Below are 18,739 nucleotides of genomic sequence, written 5' to 3' on the forward strand. Positions count from 1 at the left end.
GGAAGGCACATCCACAGCACTCAGGGGCCTCCCCTGTTAGCACAGACGGAAGCTCTGGTGTGCCGCTGTTAACACTCGCACATTCTGTTTCTTCGCTCACGACTGGCCTTCCTAAAGCCTCAGTATGTTGCATATAGCCATAGAATGCCACAGTTCATCCTCTGCTCTTAAAACAACTTTTGTAACTCACAAAGATTCAAAGGTATTATCCCATTAACCTAGAGAAAATAGAATTGCATTCTATGTTGTCCAATTTTTAAAAATCATAAAACTTCAAGTTACATTGTCACATGTTTAAATAATTCATAATTTTTAGGATAAGTACTTGTTTACAGTGTAATAACCATCCAGTTTGAAAAGCCTTCCTATTTTTATTTCTCATCAAATTTAATATTTAGGTATGTAAAGTTTGCAGATGTGTATTAAGAAAATGACAGTCACTTCTTTTTCATTCAAAGTTTCACAAGGAGCCTGCATAAAAAAGAAGACAATAAGGAAACAGACGTTCTAAACATTTTTTCAGTTGCTTCTGGCCATTTATATGAACGCTTTTTAAGGTAGGTATATTTTTTTATTTAATGTTTTGAAAAGTAATACATTTACATGGTCCAAAAAGAATTTTTAAAGTTTAAAAAAATAAAAGAAATTACAGTGGAAAAAGAAAAATCTCCCACCTCTGTTTCCTTGATACCCAGCTCCCTTTCCCACAGGAAACCAATGTTATTATTTTCATAGCCTGCCAAATATATGTATAGACAAGCCCAAATATGTATTTTTGCTTTTCTTAACTCCCTTTTCCCAAATAGTAACAAAGTACATAGTGCTTTTGCACCTTGCCTTTTTAATTTTTTTTTTACCTAAAATTATGAGGGAAGTATATTTTCTAAATACAGTGAAATTCCATGTGTTTGATTTGAAATATTGTTATTCTTTAAGGTTAGAAAACGGACATATTTTGTAGTAAGATGTGTGAGGAAAAAAAAGAATATATAGTAAATTTTCCTTTCCTGGTGAAGAAATACCATGTTTTATAAAAAGGGGGAGGAGTCTGAGAGAAGGAAAGCAATATTTATAAACTATCAAGGGCTATTTTTTAACTGCTTCTATAGAAGGATCACAGAGAACGCCTCAAAAATGTTTGAATATGTGTTGATATTTTAAGATGTACTCTAGATACATCTGTATCTTCTCCAATCAGAGGTCTAGGATAGCAAAACAAGTAGCCTGTCCAGTGACTTTATCAAAATACGACATGTTGTTCAGCCCTTCAAGGTTTACACACCTGCTATTAGTGACACAGTAACAGAGCCAAGATTAGACGCTAGTTTAACTAAACAAGACTGTTTCAGACTAGCTTCTTTCTCTTGTCAGCTGGACCAAACAAAAAGCAATCAATTTAGTCTATACCAGGTATATATATATATATATATATATACACACACACACACACACACACACACATACTTACGTTTATACAATATATGTGTATATATACATATATTCTTATACGTTACTTGCTGAGCAGCCATAATATTTGAAGATACGTCACTATTTCTCCATAATTCATAGTGAAAACTACCAACTAATATCTTTAAATATTTAAAAGCCTTAAGAGAAGTAGGATGAACCCCTATTAATGTTAATTTATTGAGTTTATTGTTGTTTTATGCAGAATTATGATGCTTTCTGTTTTACGGAACACCAAAACACCAGTGAAGTTCTGGTTTCTTAAAAATTATCTCTCACCAACATTTAAAGTAAGTACATTAATTTTTTTAATAGAATAGTTAATATTTCAGAAGTAAATTCTTTATATCATTGTAAGTTCACATAACATTTCTCTTTTCAGAATGAGTCTTTTGAAATGTATATTTACTCAAATTACTATATGTAATCAATTTAAAATCTCGATAATCAGTATTTTTTAATCTAGTTTAAGAAAAATTCTATGCAGCTTTTATTTAAAGAAGTGATTAAAAACACAGCAGGAGATAGTTTATGTTTAAGTAAACTCAAAATCAGGATTAGTGGGTTTTCATAACAATAAGTAAATAAAAGTTGGCAATGAAAAATATGTACAGATTGTTAATTAAAAGAATTAGATTCTGTCATATTTTGACAAAGAAAGGCAGGAACAGTAGAAAATATGAAAACTGCACCACAGAGAATAGTTTGATAGGACCAAGAAGAGTGGGGCTCTGGTATCACATGCGGTGCATCGGTTGGTGTGGTAATGTGGGCACTATAGGTAGTGTCTCCAGCAATTTGTATTTAGAAGTTTTTCGACGGCCAACATCTGTTACCCTTTACTCAGCCCTACACTCTTGCCACAGAGTGTACCCCGTTTCTTCCTATTAATCAGATTCCAGGCAAGTTAGGGTCTCATTCAACAGCAGTTCAGAGAAATTTTCTTCCTAGACCAAAACCAGCTGTGAAAGCAGAAATAAAAACAGGCAACCATGCTTTTATTCCTTGGCGTTGCCAGGCACATTGCTAAGTACTTTACCTGCATTATTCAGTTGCTCTTCATAAAGTCCTATTCCCAGAAAACCACGACTCAGAAGTTACATAACTGGCCCGCACAGTTGGGAGGTATCCAGGACCACTCTTAAGTTTAGAAACCCACTAGAAGGACACACAGAACTCAGAAAAGCAATTATACTCACAATTACAGTTGATTACAGCAAAAGGATACAGATCAAAATCAGCAAAGCAAAGAGATGCATAGGGCGGAACCCAGGGGACACCAGACCGAGCTTCCAGTTGTCCTTTCGCAGTGGAGTCATGTGGACAGAGCTTATACCTCCCAGCAAAACTGTGACGGTACACATGGAGTGTTGCCAATTAGGGAAGCCCACTCAGACCTGCTGTCCAGAGTTTTTATTGGGAGTTGGGTACATAGACCCACCTGACGGCCACCATGACTGACCTTAGCATCTAGCCCCTCCAGAGCTTGAGCTGATATCTTGTGGCCCAAGGTCTCCATCATAAATCACATTGTTGGCACAGACTATCTGGTGTGGCCCTAGGTCCCCAGGTAAATACAGACGTTCTCATCAGGCAGGATATTCCAAGGTTAGCATTTACTTCCCAGGAGCGAAGGGCAAAGGTCCCAACTATTCTTTGAGCAGGATTTGTCCTTTATGGCACAGGCCTTAGATCAAATAGCTAATTAGTAGCTGAGATTTGAGCCCAAGTGTTCCGACCTCAAAGCCCAGGTGCTTAACACTTATGAAACAGCTCCTCTACCCTCCCCGCCACCACCAAGAGTGCCGCCTCCTGTACTTACTTGTAAACTGAAAAAGAACCCATAAATCTAGACAAGAAGTCTTACTAGTTTGTTACTAAACTTTTAACACGTGATGCAACACTGCATCGGGGGATTTAACTCTGCATATACTGAGATGATACAATGTGAAGATTCTCTTACCAGGAAATTATATCGTTCACTAGAAACGCAGTGCTGTGTGTGGAAAAAAGCCTTGTTCTGCTGCATGGCCAAAGGTGATACCATACCTGAAATAACATTTTCCTTCTTTTTGTAATTTGTTCTTTTTGCTCGAAATTTTTACCTTTTATATTTTTTTCAGGGAAATATAACGTGTACAAACGGTAAATGTGCAACTTTGATGAATTTTTACAAATTTAAAACACCTGTGTAACCAGCAGCCAGATATGGAAACAGAAATTGCTAGTACCCTAGATCTTTTCCCTTCAATTTTAAAAGCATACCTCCTTTCTTCCTTCAGATCTTCGCTGAATTATACCTACTTTGGGAATAACCCTTTCCTGACTACACTATGTAAAATGACAGTCCCTTCTGATCTTTCATTGTATTTCCCTTCCCCTTTTATTTTTCTCCATAGCACTATCTTCTATAGATACGTTACTAATTTCACTTATTTTATCTAAAATGTAAGCCTCACGAGAGCCATGATTTGTGTCTGTTTTGTTTCATTACTGGATCCCTAGGGCCTAGCATAGTGCCTGGCACATAGTGCATTCTCAGTGAACATATTTTAATACATATTCGTTGAATTAAAAAAAAAGTTTTTCTAATTTATCCTAGTTTTTTTTTTTTAAGTTCGAAATGAAAGCAGTGACTCCCGGTAACTGTTCTAGCCATAATTTCAACATTTTGCCACTCACAGATAAAACCAATGCTTACAGTAAGGAACATACTTTAAATCTACATCGTTCTTACAAGAGCAGGGAGAAAATTAAACTAAGCATATAACCAGCAACTAGCTACAAGTGAGAATTGAGGAGATGAATGCAAATTCTACATTTGCTGACCCGTCTTTACCCACTCCTTTACCGTTATCCCTCTCAATATTTGGACTCTTGAGCCAAACTTAGATAACAGTGTACATATTTAATTAACTGCTCTGTTTTAAACAGAATAAGATACTCTAAGCCTATAAGACACTGAATCAAATATCAAATATTCATGCCACAATAACTACCTTGTATTTTTAATCCTTGAATTAAATAGTCATAACTCTCAAACATGAAACTCATATGGAGAATATAATTTATCAATTTACTGCTAATTTTGTGGGGTTTGTACACCCTTTTCATCTTCCTATCTCTCTGACCAACCAGCATGTTGACATGTGCATAAAGTGTTTGATGCACAGGTGTTCCACGATCCAGAGGCTTTCCTTTCTATCATCAGGTTTTCTCAGGTCAAACAGTAGTAAAAGTAGAGGAACAATTATCTTATTTAATAAGCCTGCTAGTGTACCTATTTTTAATGCCTTTAAACTACAAAGTTTTATGTATACTTACATCTTTATGTTTGTCAGCATTGTCATATTTCTGATTAATAGGTGTAAGTTGTAGAAGTACTGTTCAGACATTTTACCGATTCATTTGTAACAACTTGTAAACTCTAACCTTTAAAATGTTAATTTTTTCTCCAAAACAAAAACTGCTTTCTGTTCCTTGAACACAGTCTTTGATTTGTGTGTGTGTTTTAGGAGGTGATCCCTCACATGGCTGAGGAGTATGGATTCCAATATGAACTAGTCCAGTACAGGTGGCCCCAGTGGCTTCATCAACAGACGGAAAAACAAAGGATTATTTGGGGTTATAAGATTCTTTTCCTTGATGTCCTTTTTCCTCTTGCGGTGGACAAAATCATTTTTGTTGATGCTGACCAGGTAATAAGATTAACTATTGTTTTTAAGAGTACTTAAGACTTTTTTACACTTCTGAGTATAGGGATGCAATTTATGTTGCCGCTTCTTATTACTGTCTTTGTTGCCACGCTATGTAAACATAAGACATAATTTTGACATATAAGCAAAGTATCTTTTTAAAAAAAAAAAGTCAGTATTCCAGGGGAAAATCAAAGGTGTTGCCAGAAGTACCATTTATTCCTTAGGACGAGGCAGTTTTTTCCTCTGAAGTAGTAGTTTTTTGTTTTGGGGGGGGGGGGTTGGTAATTAAAAATAAAAGAAATACTTATATTAGTCATAATAAAAGTAGCTATGTGAGTTCCTATGGATATGAGCTGAAATTTGTTTAAAGTGAACTATTTCTTCTTGCTGGAAAAGTTAGCAATTACACACACTCTCCTCTCATTTTTCCACCTTCGGCCACGTTCTTTGGCAATTAGCCAATAACCAAATCCCATCATTCTGCCACTTAAAGAAAGAGTCCTAAATTTGGCCAGAAAAAATTATGGTCCTCAGCTTTCAAAATTTATATATCCAGAAGGTTTTATGACTTTTCCCCTTTTCTCCTTGCATGCCTTTTTAATCACTAATGGTAAAAAATATTTTTAAAATACACAGAATTTCTCTTAAAAATTTAAAAAAATACACAGAATTTCTAAGAACAATAATATGTAAATGTAAATATGACATAAATCAAATGCACAAGTTAGTATTTTTATTTAGGACCAAAAGTAGATTTTCAAATCCTACTTTATAATTTACTTGTATTCTAAATTCTATTACTTTTGTATTATTTTTCAAATTGATAGATATGAATCATTATAATTAAAAACTAATAGGCAAAAAAAGTGTAATGAAGTAAGCATTTCCAAGCATACTGTCTGACATAAACATTATTTTTCCTATTTTCCCCCAATATATACAGTAATATTTTTCCAGCAGGCTAGAGTCTATTAAAAAAGGAAGCATACTAACATTCTGTCATTGAAGCCACTGAGAATAATTAAGAGATTTTTCTTTATGATTCAAACTAATATTTGCCAATATATAATAAGGGAGATACATCATAGAAATCATTTTGAAGTATTAATCTATACCTTGAGAAATTAAGAGCTATGTACTTGTATATTTAATTCCTTACCAAAATATATTTTGTTCAAAATACCTTGATTACAAATCAAAACCACAGTGAGATATCACCTCATACCTGTCAGAATGGCCATCATCAAAAAGAACACAAATAACAAACGTTGCCAGGGGTGTGGAGGAAAGGGAGCCCTCCAGCACTGTTGGTGGGAGTGTAAACTGGTGCAGCTGCTGTGGTAAACAGTAGGGGGGCTCCTCAAAAAACTAAAAATAGAACTAGCATATGACCCAGCAATTCCAGTCCTGGGTATATATCCGAAAGAAACAAAAACACTAATTCAAAAACATACACGCACCCCAGTGTTCATAGCAGCATTATTTACAGTTACCAAGATATGGAAGCAACCCAAGTGTCCATCCACAGATGAATGGCTACAGAAGATGTGAGGTGTGTGTGTATGTATATAATGGAATACTACTCAGCCTAAAAAATAAAAGAAGAAAAAGAAAAAGAATAAAATGTTGCCATTTGGAGCAACATGGATGGACTTGGAGGGCATTATGCTAAGTGAAACAAGTCAGACAGAGAAAGACAAATACTGTATGATATCACTTATATGTGGCAGCTAAAAAATACAACAAACTAGTGAATAAAACAAAAAAGAGGCAGACTCGTAGACAACAAACTAGTGGTTACCACTGGGAAGAGGGAAGGAGGGAGGGGCAATATAAGGGTAGGAGATTAAGAGATACAAACTATGAGGAATAAATAAGCTACAAGGATATACTGTACAACACGAGGAATACAGCCAATATTTTATAATAGCTATAAATGGAGTATAACCTTTAAAATTGTGGGTCACTATATTGCACATCTGTAATATATACTACAGGTGTATATCAACTGTCCTTTAATTTAAAAAAGAATATTAAAAAATACCTTGATTAAAAATGATGTAACAAGCTATTCTTATTAATGAGTAAGACCACTGTCATACAGACCAGGTATGTAAATTTTAGGCTTCTTTTCATCTGTAAGGGCAAAAGGAAAAAATAGAAATTTGGTAAACTCATGCTACATGACAGAACTGTGGGGAAAACTCAGTTCTCTGTCTTTCTACAACAAGGTGAGGATGATTTGAGATTCATATTACAGGGGCTTCTATTATTTTATAGTCTTCATCAGAGAAAGTATTCTAATTATTTAGGTTGTGAGACATGACCTAAAAGAACTCCGAGACTTTGATCTGGATGGAGCTCCTTACGGGTATACTCCCTTCTGTGATAGCCGCACGGAAATGGATGGATATCGTTTCTGGAAGACGGGATACTGGGCATCACATCTTTTAAGAAGGAAATACCATATCAGGTACGAAAAGTCATACTCTTGCCTTTGAGTGAATAAATAACTTGTTGAATTACAATACTCAGTTTTCTTGGAAAATATACAATAATGGCAGCCCATTATCTAGTGCTTATTACATGCCAATCACTCTTACAAGACTTTACAGATATTAACTCATAAAATCTCTATGACAACCTTTTGAGATACTGCTATCACCTCTATTTTATAGATGAGGAAACCGAGGCATACAGCATTTGTGTACGTCGCCCAGGCTTATGCTGCTAGTTCATAGCTGAGCCCGGACTTAAACCCAAGTACTGTGGCTCAGCTGTATGTTCCTAACCACTGTAGAAGATTTCAACTTGGTTTGTCACATAACAAGATGAAGACTGTCTTCAAAGCTGTTACTGTTTTGTAGGCCCACGAGTTTCAGGAGATCTTGGAAAAACTTAAGGTGACCTTAAGAGGATGTGGATCCTAACAGCGTCATATCAAACTTCAAACTCCTTGGAAACAGTATTAGACATCAGGAGCAAATTATGAAAGGAGTCATTATTATTAGACCCAGGGATATCTAACGTTAGTACCAACACTGTAGACAATCACTGGAGGAAAGTAAATATATGTAAACAACATAGGCTCTCAAGGAGTCTTCATTTCTTGCAGTGCCTTATACGTGGTGGATCTCAAGAAGTTCAGGAGAATCGCAGCAGGTGACAGGCTCCGGGGCCAGTACCAAACTCTCAGTCAAGATCCAAACAGTCTTTCAAACCTGGATCAGGTAAGTAAAATATTCATGGAATAATTTTCAATACATAGACATAGACTGTTCTATCTCCCTGTTTATAGATGTCAAAATCTTGTATTTTTAGCCTCTTTCTTCCCTTTATGCAATTTTGTATTAGCTATCTTGACTTACCTATTTTTTCACTTCAAGCCTAACATTTTCAGAATAGCATTTGATCCTCACCTTTCCATGCTTAAACCTCTTCTTTCCACTATGTGCCCTATCTCACTTTGTTACCCTAAATTTTTCTTACTTGCTTCCATCATCATTTAAACATGTCTGTCTCCCTCCCCGCTCCCTTTCTCCCATTTCTCTTTCTCTGTGATTTTTAAGATAAACTCCCTTCATCCTGTGCCCTCCCTGACTACTGCCTTACATTTTGTTTTTCTTCACAAATACTTTTTTTCTCAAATCCCATTATTTCCTCATTATTGTATCCTGCTCGTTTCCTCATTTTAGCAATTTAAACAGAAGAAAAAGACCCTGTAGCCTCTTTATTATTATTCCTCTTTCCAGTGACTAAAGAATATAGGTTCTGGATTTCCCTGGTGGCACAGTGGTTAAGAATCCGCCTGCCAATGCAAGAGACACAGGTTCGGATCCCTGGTCCAGAAGGATCCCACATGCCACGGAGCAACTAAGCCCGTGCACCACAACTACTGAGCCTGCGCTCTAGAGCCCGCGAGCCACAACTAGTGAAGCCTGCGTGCATAGAGCCTGTGCTCCGCAACAAGAGAAGCCACCGCAATGAGAAGCCCGTGTACCACAACGAAGAGTAACCCCCGCTCTCTGCAACTAGAGAAAGCCCGCACGCAGCAACGAAGACCCAACGCAGCCAAAAATAAATAAGTAACTTAAGAATATAGGCTCTTACTAGAACCTTACGTGTTTGTTAATTCAGGAAGTATCTGTTGAATACTTGCTATGTGTCAGATACTCTCCTAAGCCCTGGGACATCAGAAAACAAAACAGAGCTCCTTAGCTCATGGTGCTTTCATTCTAGTGGGAAAATAACTAAATAAATTAATGAACAATATTTAAAGGTAATAAGTGCTTTAGAGAAAAAATAAAACACGAAAACGTGATAGAGTTCAGAATGGTGAATAGGAGTTAGAGTTTGTTGTTGTAAGCTGAGCGGCCATATGTCTATACGCAGGTGACGTGCAGATGGAGGCTTAAGAGCTGAGCACGCAGGTATCTGTGAGAATCCCAAGCAGAGAGGATATCGAATGCAAAGGTCCCAAGGTGGGCGTGGGCCTTACATGTTTGAGGGATAGTACAGAGGGGAAAAACAGTCTGGCATAGGGAAGAGAGGTGACGGAGGGTCTAGATAATATAGAAATTTGAGGCTGTTTGTTTAAAAATTGAGCAAACGGAATAGTATAGGTCAAAATACTAATGACTGATTCAGGAGCACACTGATGAAGGACTGATTTAAAAAAATCATTCTTGGAAGTTGAGAGAACTCCAAATATGCATGTGTGCAGATGCAAGGTAGCGGCTTTGCAGTATTGCCACTTAGTAAGAGAGACGCAGAGTCCTCAGCAGACCCCAGCAACGTTCCAGATTCAAATTGTGAATGTCACATTTTGATAATTCTTAGTCGTTTCCCCAGTGGATTATTCATAAGGAAACCTACTGGTTATCTGTGTGTGGGTAACTAAGGAAAGGACCCTTTGTCAAGCAGACCAGCAAACATCTGAGGGACTCTCCCAGCGCTACATCACCACATCTGGGGGATGGTGGTCCTTCTTCGGACACATTTGGCTACCATTCCCGCCAGTCCACTAAACACTTCTCACTAAAGTCAAAGTGCTATCTTCTTATCCAGTGAACACTTCTTGCTTCTTCTTATTTGCCTTTTTTCTGATGTGGGTGTTTTTGACCTCTCCTTTCTTGAAACTCCCTTGGCTTTCATAATATCAAATCTTCCTGGTTCTTCTCTGATGTCCGTGACTTTCCCAGCACAGTTTATTGGAGGACTACTCTTTTTCTACCTCTTATTTAAATGTTGCTGTCCTCTAAGTTTCTGCCCGTGGCCCACTTCTCATTCTGTACCCGCTCTATTGGCTTCTTACATACACTGGCTTTAATTTCCAGCTTTTCTACCAAGAATTCCCGAACCTTTATCTCACTCTTCTCTCTCCTCTGAATGCCTAACTCATATGTTAAATCTACTGAAATAGACCCAGTCATGCCCAGAACATTTCTCAAATTAAAAGTCAAAAACCTGAGCTGTATTCCTCCTCCACTGTTCTTTACATCAGCAGCTACTGCTCAGCTGCCTATTACAGGTTGGGTTATCCAGGAAACAAACTGACTCTAAAGTGGAAATTAGCCTGCAGGAAGTTCACCTAGATTCCCCTAACCTAGCGATACAACCCAGAACCTCCTAGAGTTATGGGGATAATAAGCACAAGTTCCCCAGGAAGGTCACTGGGAGGGATAAGCAGGGTCACTTCTACTTTGCCCCCTTGGACCCATGCCCTTGTCCTTAATCTTCTTTCTGGGCCCCTGACCACTCAACCAAGCCATTCACCATTTCATATGAATTTATATATATTTTAGCCTTAGGCTGCTTCTCTTCTGTATACAAAGTGAGTGATAAGGTACAGCAGTTAAAACAGTTCTTAGAAAATTCACAGCACTAAGTACATATTAGAAAAGAAAAAGGCTCTCAACCTCAGCTTCTACCTAGACACTAGAAAAAAAGAGCAAATTTGAAACCAAAGTAAGTAGAAAAGAGAGAATAATTAAGAATAGAGTGGAAATCAATGAAATGAAAAAAAACGGAAAAATGGTATGTTTCCATAGATTTTCTTATGAACCAAAGCTGGTTCTTTGATAAAATTAAGAAAACATAAACCTCTAGCCAGACTGATCAGAAAAAAAATAAAAGACATAAATTACTAACATAGAAATGAGAGACATGACAGCACAGTATCTACAGATATTGAAAGAACAATGAGAAACTATTACAGACAACTTTACGGTAATAAATTCAACAACTTCGAGGAAATGGACAAATTACTTAAAAGACACAAACTACCAAAATGCACTCGGAATGAAACAGATAACCTGAATAGCCCTATAGCAATTGAAGAAATTAGGTTAAATCTCCAGGCCCAGGTGGCTTCTAAATTCTACCAAACTTATGTGAATTCCACCCAACATTAAAGAAAGAAATAGTATCAATTCTACACAAGCTCTTCCAGAAAACTGACATCACATTACTTTTGCCATATTCTGTTGTCAGAAGGAAGTCACTAGGTCCAGCCACACTCCAGGAGGAATAAGTGCACGAAAGAATGAATACCGGAGGCACGGATCACCGGGAGCCGTACCAGAAACTGCCGACCACAAACCCAGATGGCTATCAACACGCGATCAGACAGAAAGATTGTGGTGTATTCACTCAACAGTAAAAAAGAATGAATTATTCATACATATAGCAACATCGATGAATCTAAAAACCATTACGCTGATCTAAAGAAGCCAAGCCGAAAATATACATATCGTAGGATCCTATTTATACAGAATTCTAGAAAATGCAACCAATCTACATGGACAAAAAGCAGTTCGTGTTTGCCCAGGAGCTAACTGGCTTAGGTGAATGTAGAAAGGACAGGCAGGAAGGATTGCAAGAAGGCACAAGAAAACTTGAGAGTGAGCTCGATGGTGATCGTTGTGTCGCAGGAATATTTGTACGTAAAACTTATCAGACTGTACCCTTTAAATATGAACAGTGGATGGACTGGCATAAGGTTAGACATATATAGATCAACGGTCTAGAACTGAGAGTCCAGAAATAAACCCATGCATCTATGGCCACTGGATTTTTGACAAGCATGCCGGGATAATTTAATGGAGAAAGAATAGCTTTTTCAGCAAAAGTGCCGGAACAACAGCATATCCACGTGTAAAGAATGGATTGGACCCCTCCCTAACACCATATATAAAAACTAACTCACAATGGATCAAAGGCCTAAATGTAACAGGGTCACGTATAAAACTCCTAGAAAATACTGGTGTACATCTTTGTAACTTTGGATTAGGCGATGGTTTCTTAGACATGAAACAAAAAGTACCAGCAACTGAAGAAAGAATAGGACTGTATCAAAATTAAATACTTTGTGCATTAAAGGGCACAAGAAAGTGAAAAGACAACCCACAGAATGGGAGAAAATATTTGCAAATCATATATCTGATAAGAGACTAGTATCCAGAACACATAAAGAACTCTTATAATTTAATAACAAAAAGAGAACCAATTTTTTTTTTTTTTTGCGGTACGCGGACCTTTCACTGTTGTGGCCTCTCCCATCATGGAGCACAGGCTCCGGACACGCAGGCTCAGCGGTCATGGCTCACGGGCCCAGCCGCTCCGCGGCATGTGGAATCTTCCCAGACCGGGGCACAAACCCATGTCCTCTGCATCGGCAGGCGGACTCCCAACCACTGCGCCACCAGGGAAGCCCAAGAGAACCAATTTTTAAATGCTCAAAGGATTTTATTTTTGTTTTTGGATGTGCTGGGTCTTCGTTGCTGCATGCAGGCTTTCTCTAGTTGAAGCGAGCGGTGGCTTCTCTCGTTGCAGAGCATGGGCTCTAGGTGTGCAGTCTTCAGTAGTTGCAGCATGTGGGCTCAGTAGTTGTGGCACGCAGGCTCAGTAGTTGTGGCACACAGGCCTAGTTGCTCTACAGCATGTGGGATCTTCCTGGACCAGGGGTCGAACCCATGTCCCCTGCATTGGCAGGCGGATTCTTATCCACTGCACCACCAAGGAAGTCCTGCTCAAAGGATTTAAATAGATATTTTTCCAAAGAAGATATACAAATGGCCAATAAATATGTGAAAAGATGCTCAGCATCACTGGTCATTAGGAACTTCAAGTCAAAACTACAGTGAGATACCACATCATACTCACTGGGATGGCTGTAATACAAAAGACAGTAAAAGCTTTGGCAAGGGTATGGAGAATTTGGAACCATCCTACACTGCTGATGGGAACGTAAAATAGTATAGTGTAGTGTATGTGTCTGTGTGTTTCGCCAGCCATGTTTAGTTGCATGGAGGCAGGTGCAGAGTTTGGATTTAACCAGGACTATAATTTTGCCAAGCAAGTACAACTAAATGCGAGAATGGTAAGACAACTGAGAATATATTCAAGGGATTAAATACAATGATTAACCATGGAAATTAAGGAAGGGGGGAGTGAAGACATCAGGGGGTAAAGGACAGTGAAATAGTGGTAGGATCAGTTGATTGGAGGTCCCAGTGGGGGTCAAAAGATATTGATATCTGAGTACTTGATGGAGTAAGCTGAAAATCAAGAGGTTGTCAGAGAATGGGAGCATGAAATTGAAATTATAGAGGACTTGGCTAGGATATGACCATGGGAGAAAGTGGCTGAGATAAGATGACAGACCAGGTTGTTTAAGGATTTAAGGAATGGATTCCCAGGAAAAGGGTGTTGGAAGAGGGAACAGTTAACTAGCTTTTATTTATCTTTTTTTAATTAATAGACTATTTTTTTAGAGCAGTATTAGATTTACAGGAAAAAATTGAGCAGAAAATACAAAGAAGTCTCATATTTCTGGGCTCTCAATTCTGTACCATTGCTGTATTTGTCTGTTCTTTTGCCATTACCAATCTCTTAATTACTATAGAATTTATATGAAGACTTCAAATTCAGTAGTGTCGGTCCTCTGACTTTGTTATTCTTCTTCAACACTGTGTTGGCTATTCTGGGTCTTCTGCCTTTCATATAAACTTGAGAATGAGTTGGTTGATACCCACAAAATAACTTTCTGGGACTTTTATTGGGATTGTGTTGAATCTATAAATTGAGTTGGGAAGAATGGACATCTTAACACTATTAAGTCTATCAGTGAACATGAAATATCTCTCCATTTATATAGATGTTCCTAGATTTCTTTCATCAGAATTTTATAGTTTTCCTCATGTAGAGCAACATATTTTGTTAGATTTTTTAACCTAGGTTTATTTGGGGTTTTTTGTTTTTTTGTTTTTGGGGGGGCGGTGTTTGGTACTAATGTAAGTGATGGTGTGCTTTTAATTTCAAATTCCAGTTGTTCGTTGCTGGTATATAGCAATTGACCTTTGTATGTTAACCTTGTATCCTGAAACCTTGCTATCATTGCTTATTAGTTCCAGGAGTTTTTTTTTTTTGCGGTATGCGGGCCTCTCACTGTTGCGGCCTCTCCCGTTGTGGAGCACAGGCTCCAGACGTGCAGGCTCAGCGGCCATGGCTCACGGGCCCAGCCGCTCCGCGGCATGTGGGATCTTCCCAGACCGGGGCACGAACCTGCGTCTCCTGCACTGGCAGGCGGACTCTCAACCACTGCGCCACCAGGGAAGCCCCAGGAGTTTTTTTTTTTTTTATACTGATTCTTAGGATTTTCTGCATAAACAATCCTGTCATCCTCAAAGAAAGACAGTTTTATTGCTTCCTTTCCAATCTTTATACCATTTATTTCTTTTTCCTGTCTTGCTGCATTGGCTAGAACTTCCAGTATGATGATTAATAGGAGTGTTGAGAGAAGAACCCTAAAATTATGAATCTTGGAACTTAGATGGGACAGCTAACACAAGTACTGCTGGTGCCCTCTGGGAGAGAGAGGAAACATGCCCTTTGCTCTGGAATGCAAACAAATATTCTCTGGGAAGGGCTCTGCAATCCCTGGCATATATAAGCAGGTATCTCTGGGAAAGTGTCTTTAAATCTCTGCAGAGGTCTCTGTCTTTAACTTACTAGGCTCATTTGCCATTTACACATCCTTTTACCCAGGTGCCAGCGATCTTTGCTTAGAAAGCACTGAGTATGCAGAAATGTGAAAATATTTGTGGAGCATAGTTTGCTGATAGGGAAATGATAAGTCGCCTCAGAATCTGGAGAGTGCAGTGTTGACTACATCAACAGTAATAGCAGACACGGTATAAGTGATTAATCCTGGTGTTTCGAGGCAGATAAGAGGTAGAGAGGGCATGTGGGATGGTGGGTTTCTGGGCCTCTCTCTCCACCTCGGATGCTGGGGGGGGAAGCCCAGGGCAGGTGCGGTCTTTGTTCCAGTGCACAGGGTCATTCACGACACAAGACTGTTGGGTCAAATTAAGTATTTAAAGCTTCAAAATACAGACACACCTGAGATTTGCATGTTTTTGTAGGATCTGTTCATAATCTAAATGACATCTTCAACTTCTTTCACTCTGACCCTAATTTCTCTACCTCTATGTTTAAATCATTCTTTTTTTCTGTAGGATCTTCCCAACAATATGATTTACCAAGTTGCCATTAAGTCTCTTCCCCAAGACTGGTTGTGGTGTGAAACCTGGTGTGATGATGAATCCAAACAGAGAGCCAAAACAATTGACCTGGTGAGTGTTTGCATCTTCCTCTGTATAAGCAGATGTGGAAATGTTCCAGTAGAAATATTTTCTGTATTACAAACGGAATGGCACACATAGGGCACCCTGCTGCTCAGTCTGTTATTGACTGTTACATTTACCTAGGTTGGCAAGTAGAGGGCTGTGCTGGGGGCCCCCAAGACCACCTTCAGGTTTGATGATTCAATAAGAGGACTCACAGGACTCAGAATCATGGCTGTGAAGATATTACAGTGAGAGAATGCAAAGCAAAATCAGGAAAAGGCGCATGGGGTGAAGTCCTGAGCAAACCAGATTCAAGCTTCCCAGAGTCCTCTCCCTGTGAAGTGACCCAGGACAACCCTAATTCCTTAAGCTACAAGAAGTACAACAACCCATGTGAAAGGTGGTCTATCAGGGCCGCTTACCAGAAACCCAATGCCCAGGATTCTTATTGGGGGCCTGGTCACGGCAAGCCCCCCCTCTGCCTGGCACGTGCCAAGATTCCCAGCATCCAGAAGGAAGGCAGGTGGTCACCGTAAACCACATGTTTGCACAGTTTAGGCAGAGTGAGCCATTCTTAGCCGGGAACGGTGGGAACACTCCTGAAACCCAAGTTCCCAGGTGCCAGCCAAGGGCCAGGCTTGCAAGCACGGGCCTAAGAGTGGTGGTCCCAGGCCTGCTGTGCTCATTCTTTCCTGCACAAGGCCTTTCGAAAGAAGGGCCAAGAGCTGGCTGAAATGTTTATGGATTAGCTGCCATCTTAACATGCCATCAGTTTAGTTGCCCTGCCAATAATTTTCCCAAATAAAGACAACCAAAATAACTCTGTCTACTGAAATTATCCTATACATGTCTATTTTTCTTCATTATTTTTGAGAAGTTTTTTTCTTAGATTTTCATTTTAAGCAGTTTATGCTACACAGTTTAAATCTAGACATGAAATATTTTAAACTAACTTAATTATCCAGCTGTCTAGACATTATATTCCAATACTATATATTATCTTTAATAGTATAAGATATTATTCTTTTTCTGACCATATTGTTTTTATGTGCTAAAAGTATAGAATAATTGTTTACAAGATCTTCACTGAAGAACAGACTGTCAAAATGTTAGAACTCATAGTTTTGAACAAAATAAGACAGGGCAATAAAATATAGGGATGTTTCTCCAGATATGTATAGAAAGGTATAGAAAGAGAGTAGCATGCCGCAATGTTAGACTGCAATCACAGGGGATAGAATGTAGCAGAAACAAGATGGCATTGGTAAGAAGAAAGCGACGGAAATTTCTAAGGAGGTCAAGAACATTACTGAACATAACATAAGATGTTAAGGTTATGTTGTGTAAGGTGGTGACTCATATGTTAGTGACATAAGGTCTCCTTGGGCTCTTCAGTACTTAGATTAACATGAGCTGCTCTAACAAATGCCCATGTTTCCATGGTTTCACATACACCCAGGTTCAGACCTAAGTGGGTGTCCTATCAGTGAGCAGCTTCCCTGTACATCATGACTCAGGGACCAGTCTCCATCCATCTTGTGGCTTCTTCATCCTCTAGGGTCCTGTCATCATCTGTGTCCATCTGGAGCTGATCCATCCAGTATGGCAGCCACATGCCACATGCAGCCATAGAGCACTTAAAATGTGGCCAGTGTAAATTGAGACGTGCCGTAAGGTGTGAAACACATCAGATTTTGAAGACTCAGTACAATAACAAGAATGTAAAAATATCTCATTACTAATTTTTATATTGATTACATTTTGACTGATAACATTTTAGAAATATTGGGTTAAACAAAATATAGTATTAAAACTTATTTCACCCGTTCCTTTTACATTTTTATATGCGGCTGCTAGAAAATGTAGAGCTGCGTGTGTGGCTTCCATCCTATTTCTATTGGATAGTGTTGATCTGGAGGGAAAGGAGAAAGGAGTGTGGAGAATGCACCCTGATCCTGAAGGCCTTGGCCCCGTGGTAGGAATTGGTCGTGTGGCCACATCCAGTTGTAACAGGAGCTAAGGATCGTCATTCCTCGATGGGCAGCCACTTCCTAGCAATAGGTCCACATAGAAGAAGAAGGATCGGTGACATAAATTTTGGTGGACAACATCGTCTCTCCCACAGAAACATTTAAAATAAAAATGGAAGAACATGCTATTTTCGGTCATCTTCTTGGGGAAAAAGTTAACAAGAAAAATCCCAAGGAAATGGCCTAATGGAGAGGAAAAAGCATGATTCCTGGTATTGAAGGTGAGGACGAGAGTGTTTGTGAAGGTCATGATACTGTCTCAACTCCCTTTCGATCAAGGTTTCTCAGCTGGGCCATTATTTACATCTGGGACCAAGTAATTCCCTGTTGTGGAGGCGGACCTGTGCGCTGTACAGGTGTTTAGCAGCATCCCTGGCCTCTACCCACTAGGTGGCCATAGCCCCCCCGCCCCCGCCATTACGACAATCAGAAATACCTCCAGGCCTGGCCACAGCTCCCCTGTGGGGCGTGGTCACCCCACTTAGGCACCGCTGATACAGATTGTAGCGGGGGTGGGGGGAATTGTAGCATACACTAAGGACAAACATAGTATTTTTGTTTTAATAGTTTCTGACATAGTTAGAAAATAGTTCCATTGTCTTCTTTATATAACACATTGCCTGTGAAATTAATTTCTACAAATAAAATACTGTTTTCAAGTTACTTTAGAAAATATTCCACAATGCAATGAACTGAAAATGTTGGATGAGGAAGGGATTAAGACAGCAGGCCCGGGCCTCCCTGGTGGTTAAGAATCCGCCTGCCAATGCAGGGGACACGGGTTCGAGCCCTGGTCTGGGAAGATCCCACATTGCCGCAGAGCAACTAAGCCTGTGCGCCACAACTACTGAGCCCGCAAGACACAACTACTGAGCCTGCACTCTAGAGCCCACAAGCCACAACTGCTGAGCCCGCA

At 39.1% G+C, this 18,739-nt stretch overlaps 1 protein-coding gene across 1 annotated transcript in view; it reads left to right on the plus strand.

Moving 5' to 3' along the window:
* Positions 1-18,739, plus strand: part of UGGT2 (UDP-glucose glycoprotein glucosyltransferase 2) — a gene marked incomplete at its 5' end in the record, with an annotated part of 164,055 nt that overhangs the window by 140,357 nt on the left and 4,959 nt on the right. The window contains 6 exons of the mRNA XM_082675541.1: positions 459-557; positions 1,673-1,757; positions 4,983-5,165; positions 7,478-7,638; positions 8,281-8,395; positions 15,683-15,799. Coding sequence (XP_082531667.1) covers positions 459-557; positions 1,673-1,757; positions 4,983-5,165; positions 7,478-7,638; positions 8,281-8,395; positions 15,683-15,799 — 760 coding nt within the window. The remainder of the gene's footprint in view (positions 1-458; positions 558-1,672; positions 1,758-4,982; positions 5,166-7,477; positions 7,639-8,280; positions 8,396-15,682; positions 15,800-18,739) is intronic.

The sequence above is a fragment of the Grampus griseus genome, assembly GCF_964374135.1.
Source record: "Grampus griseus genome assembly, chromosome: 18".
NCBI classification, from domain to species: domain Eukaryota; kingdom Metazoa; phylum Chordata; class Mammalia; order Artiodactyla; family Delphinidae; genus Grampus; species Grampus griseus.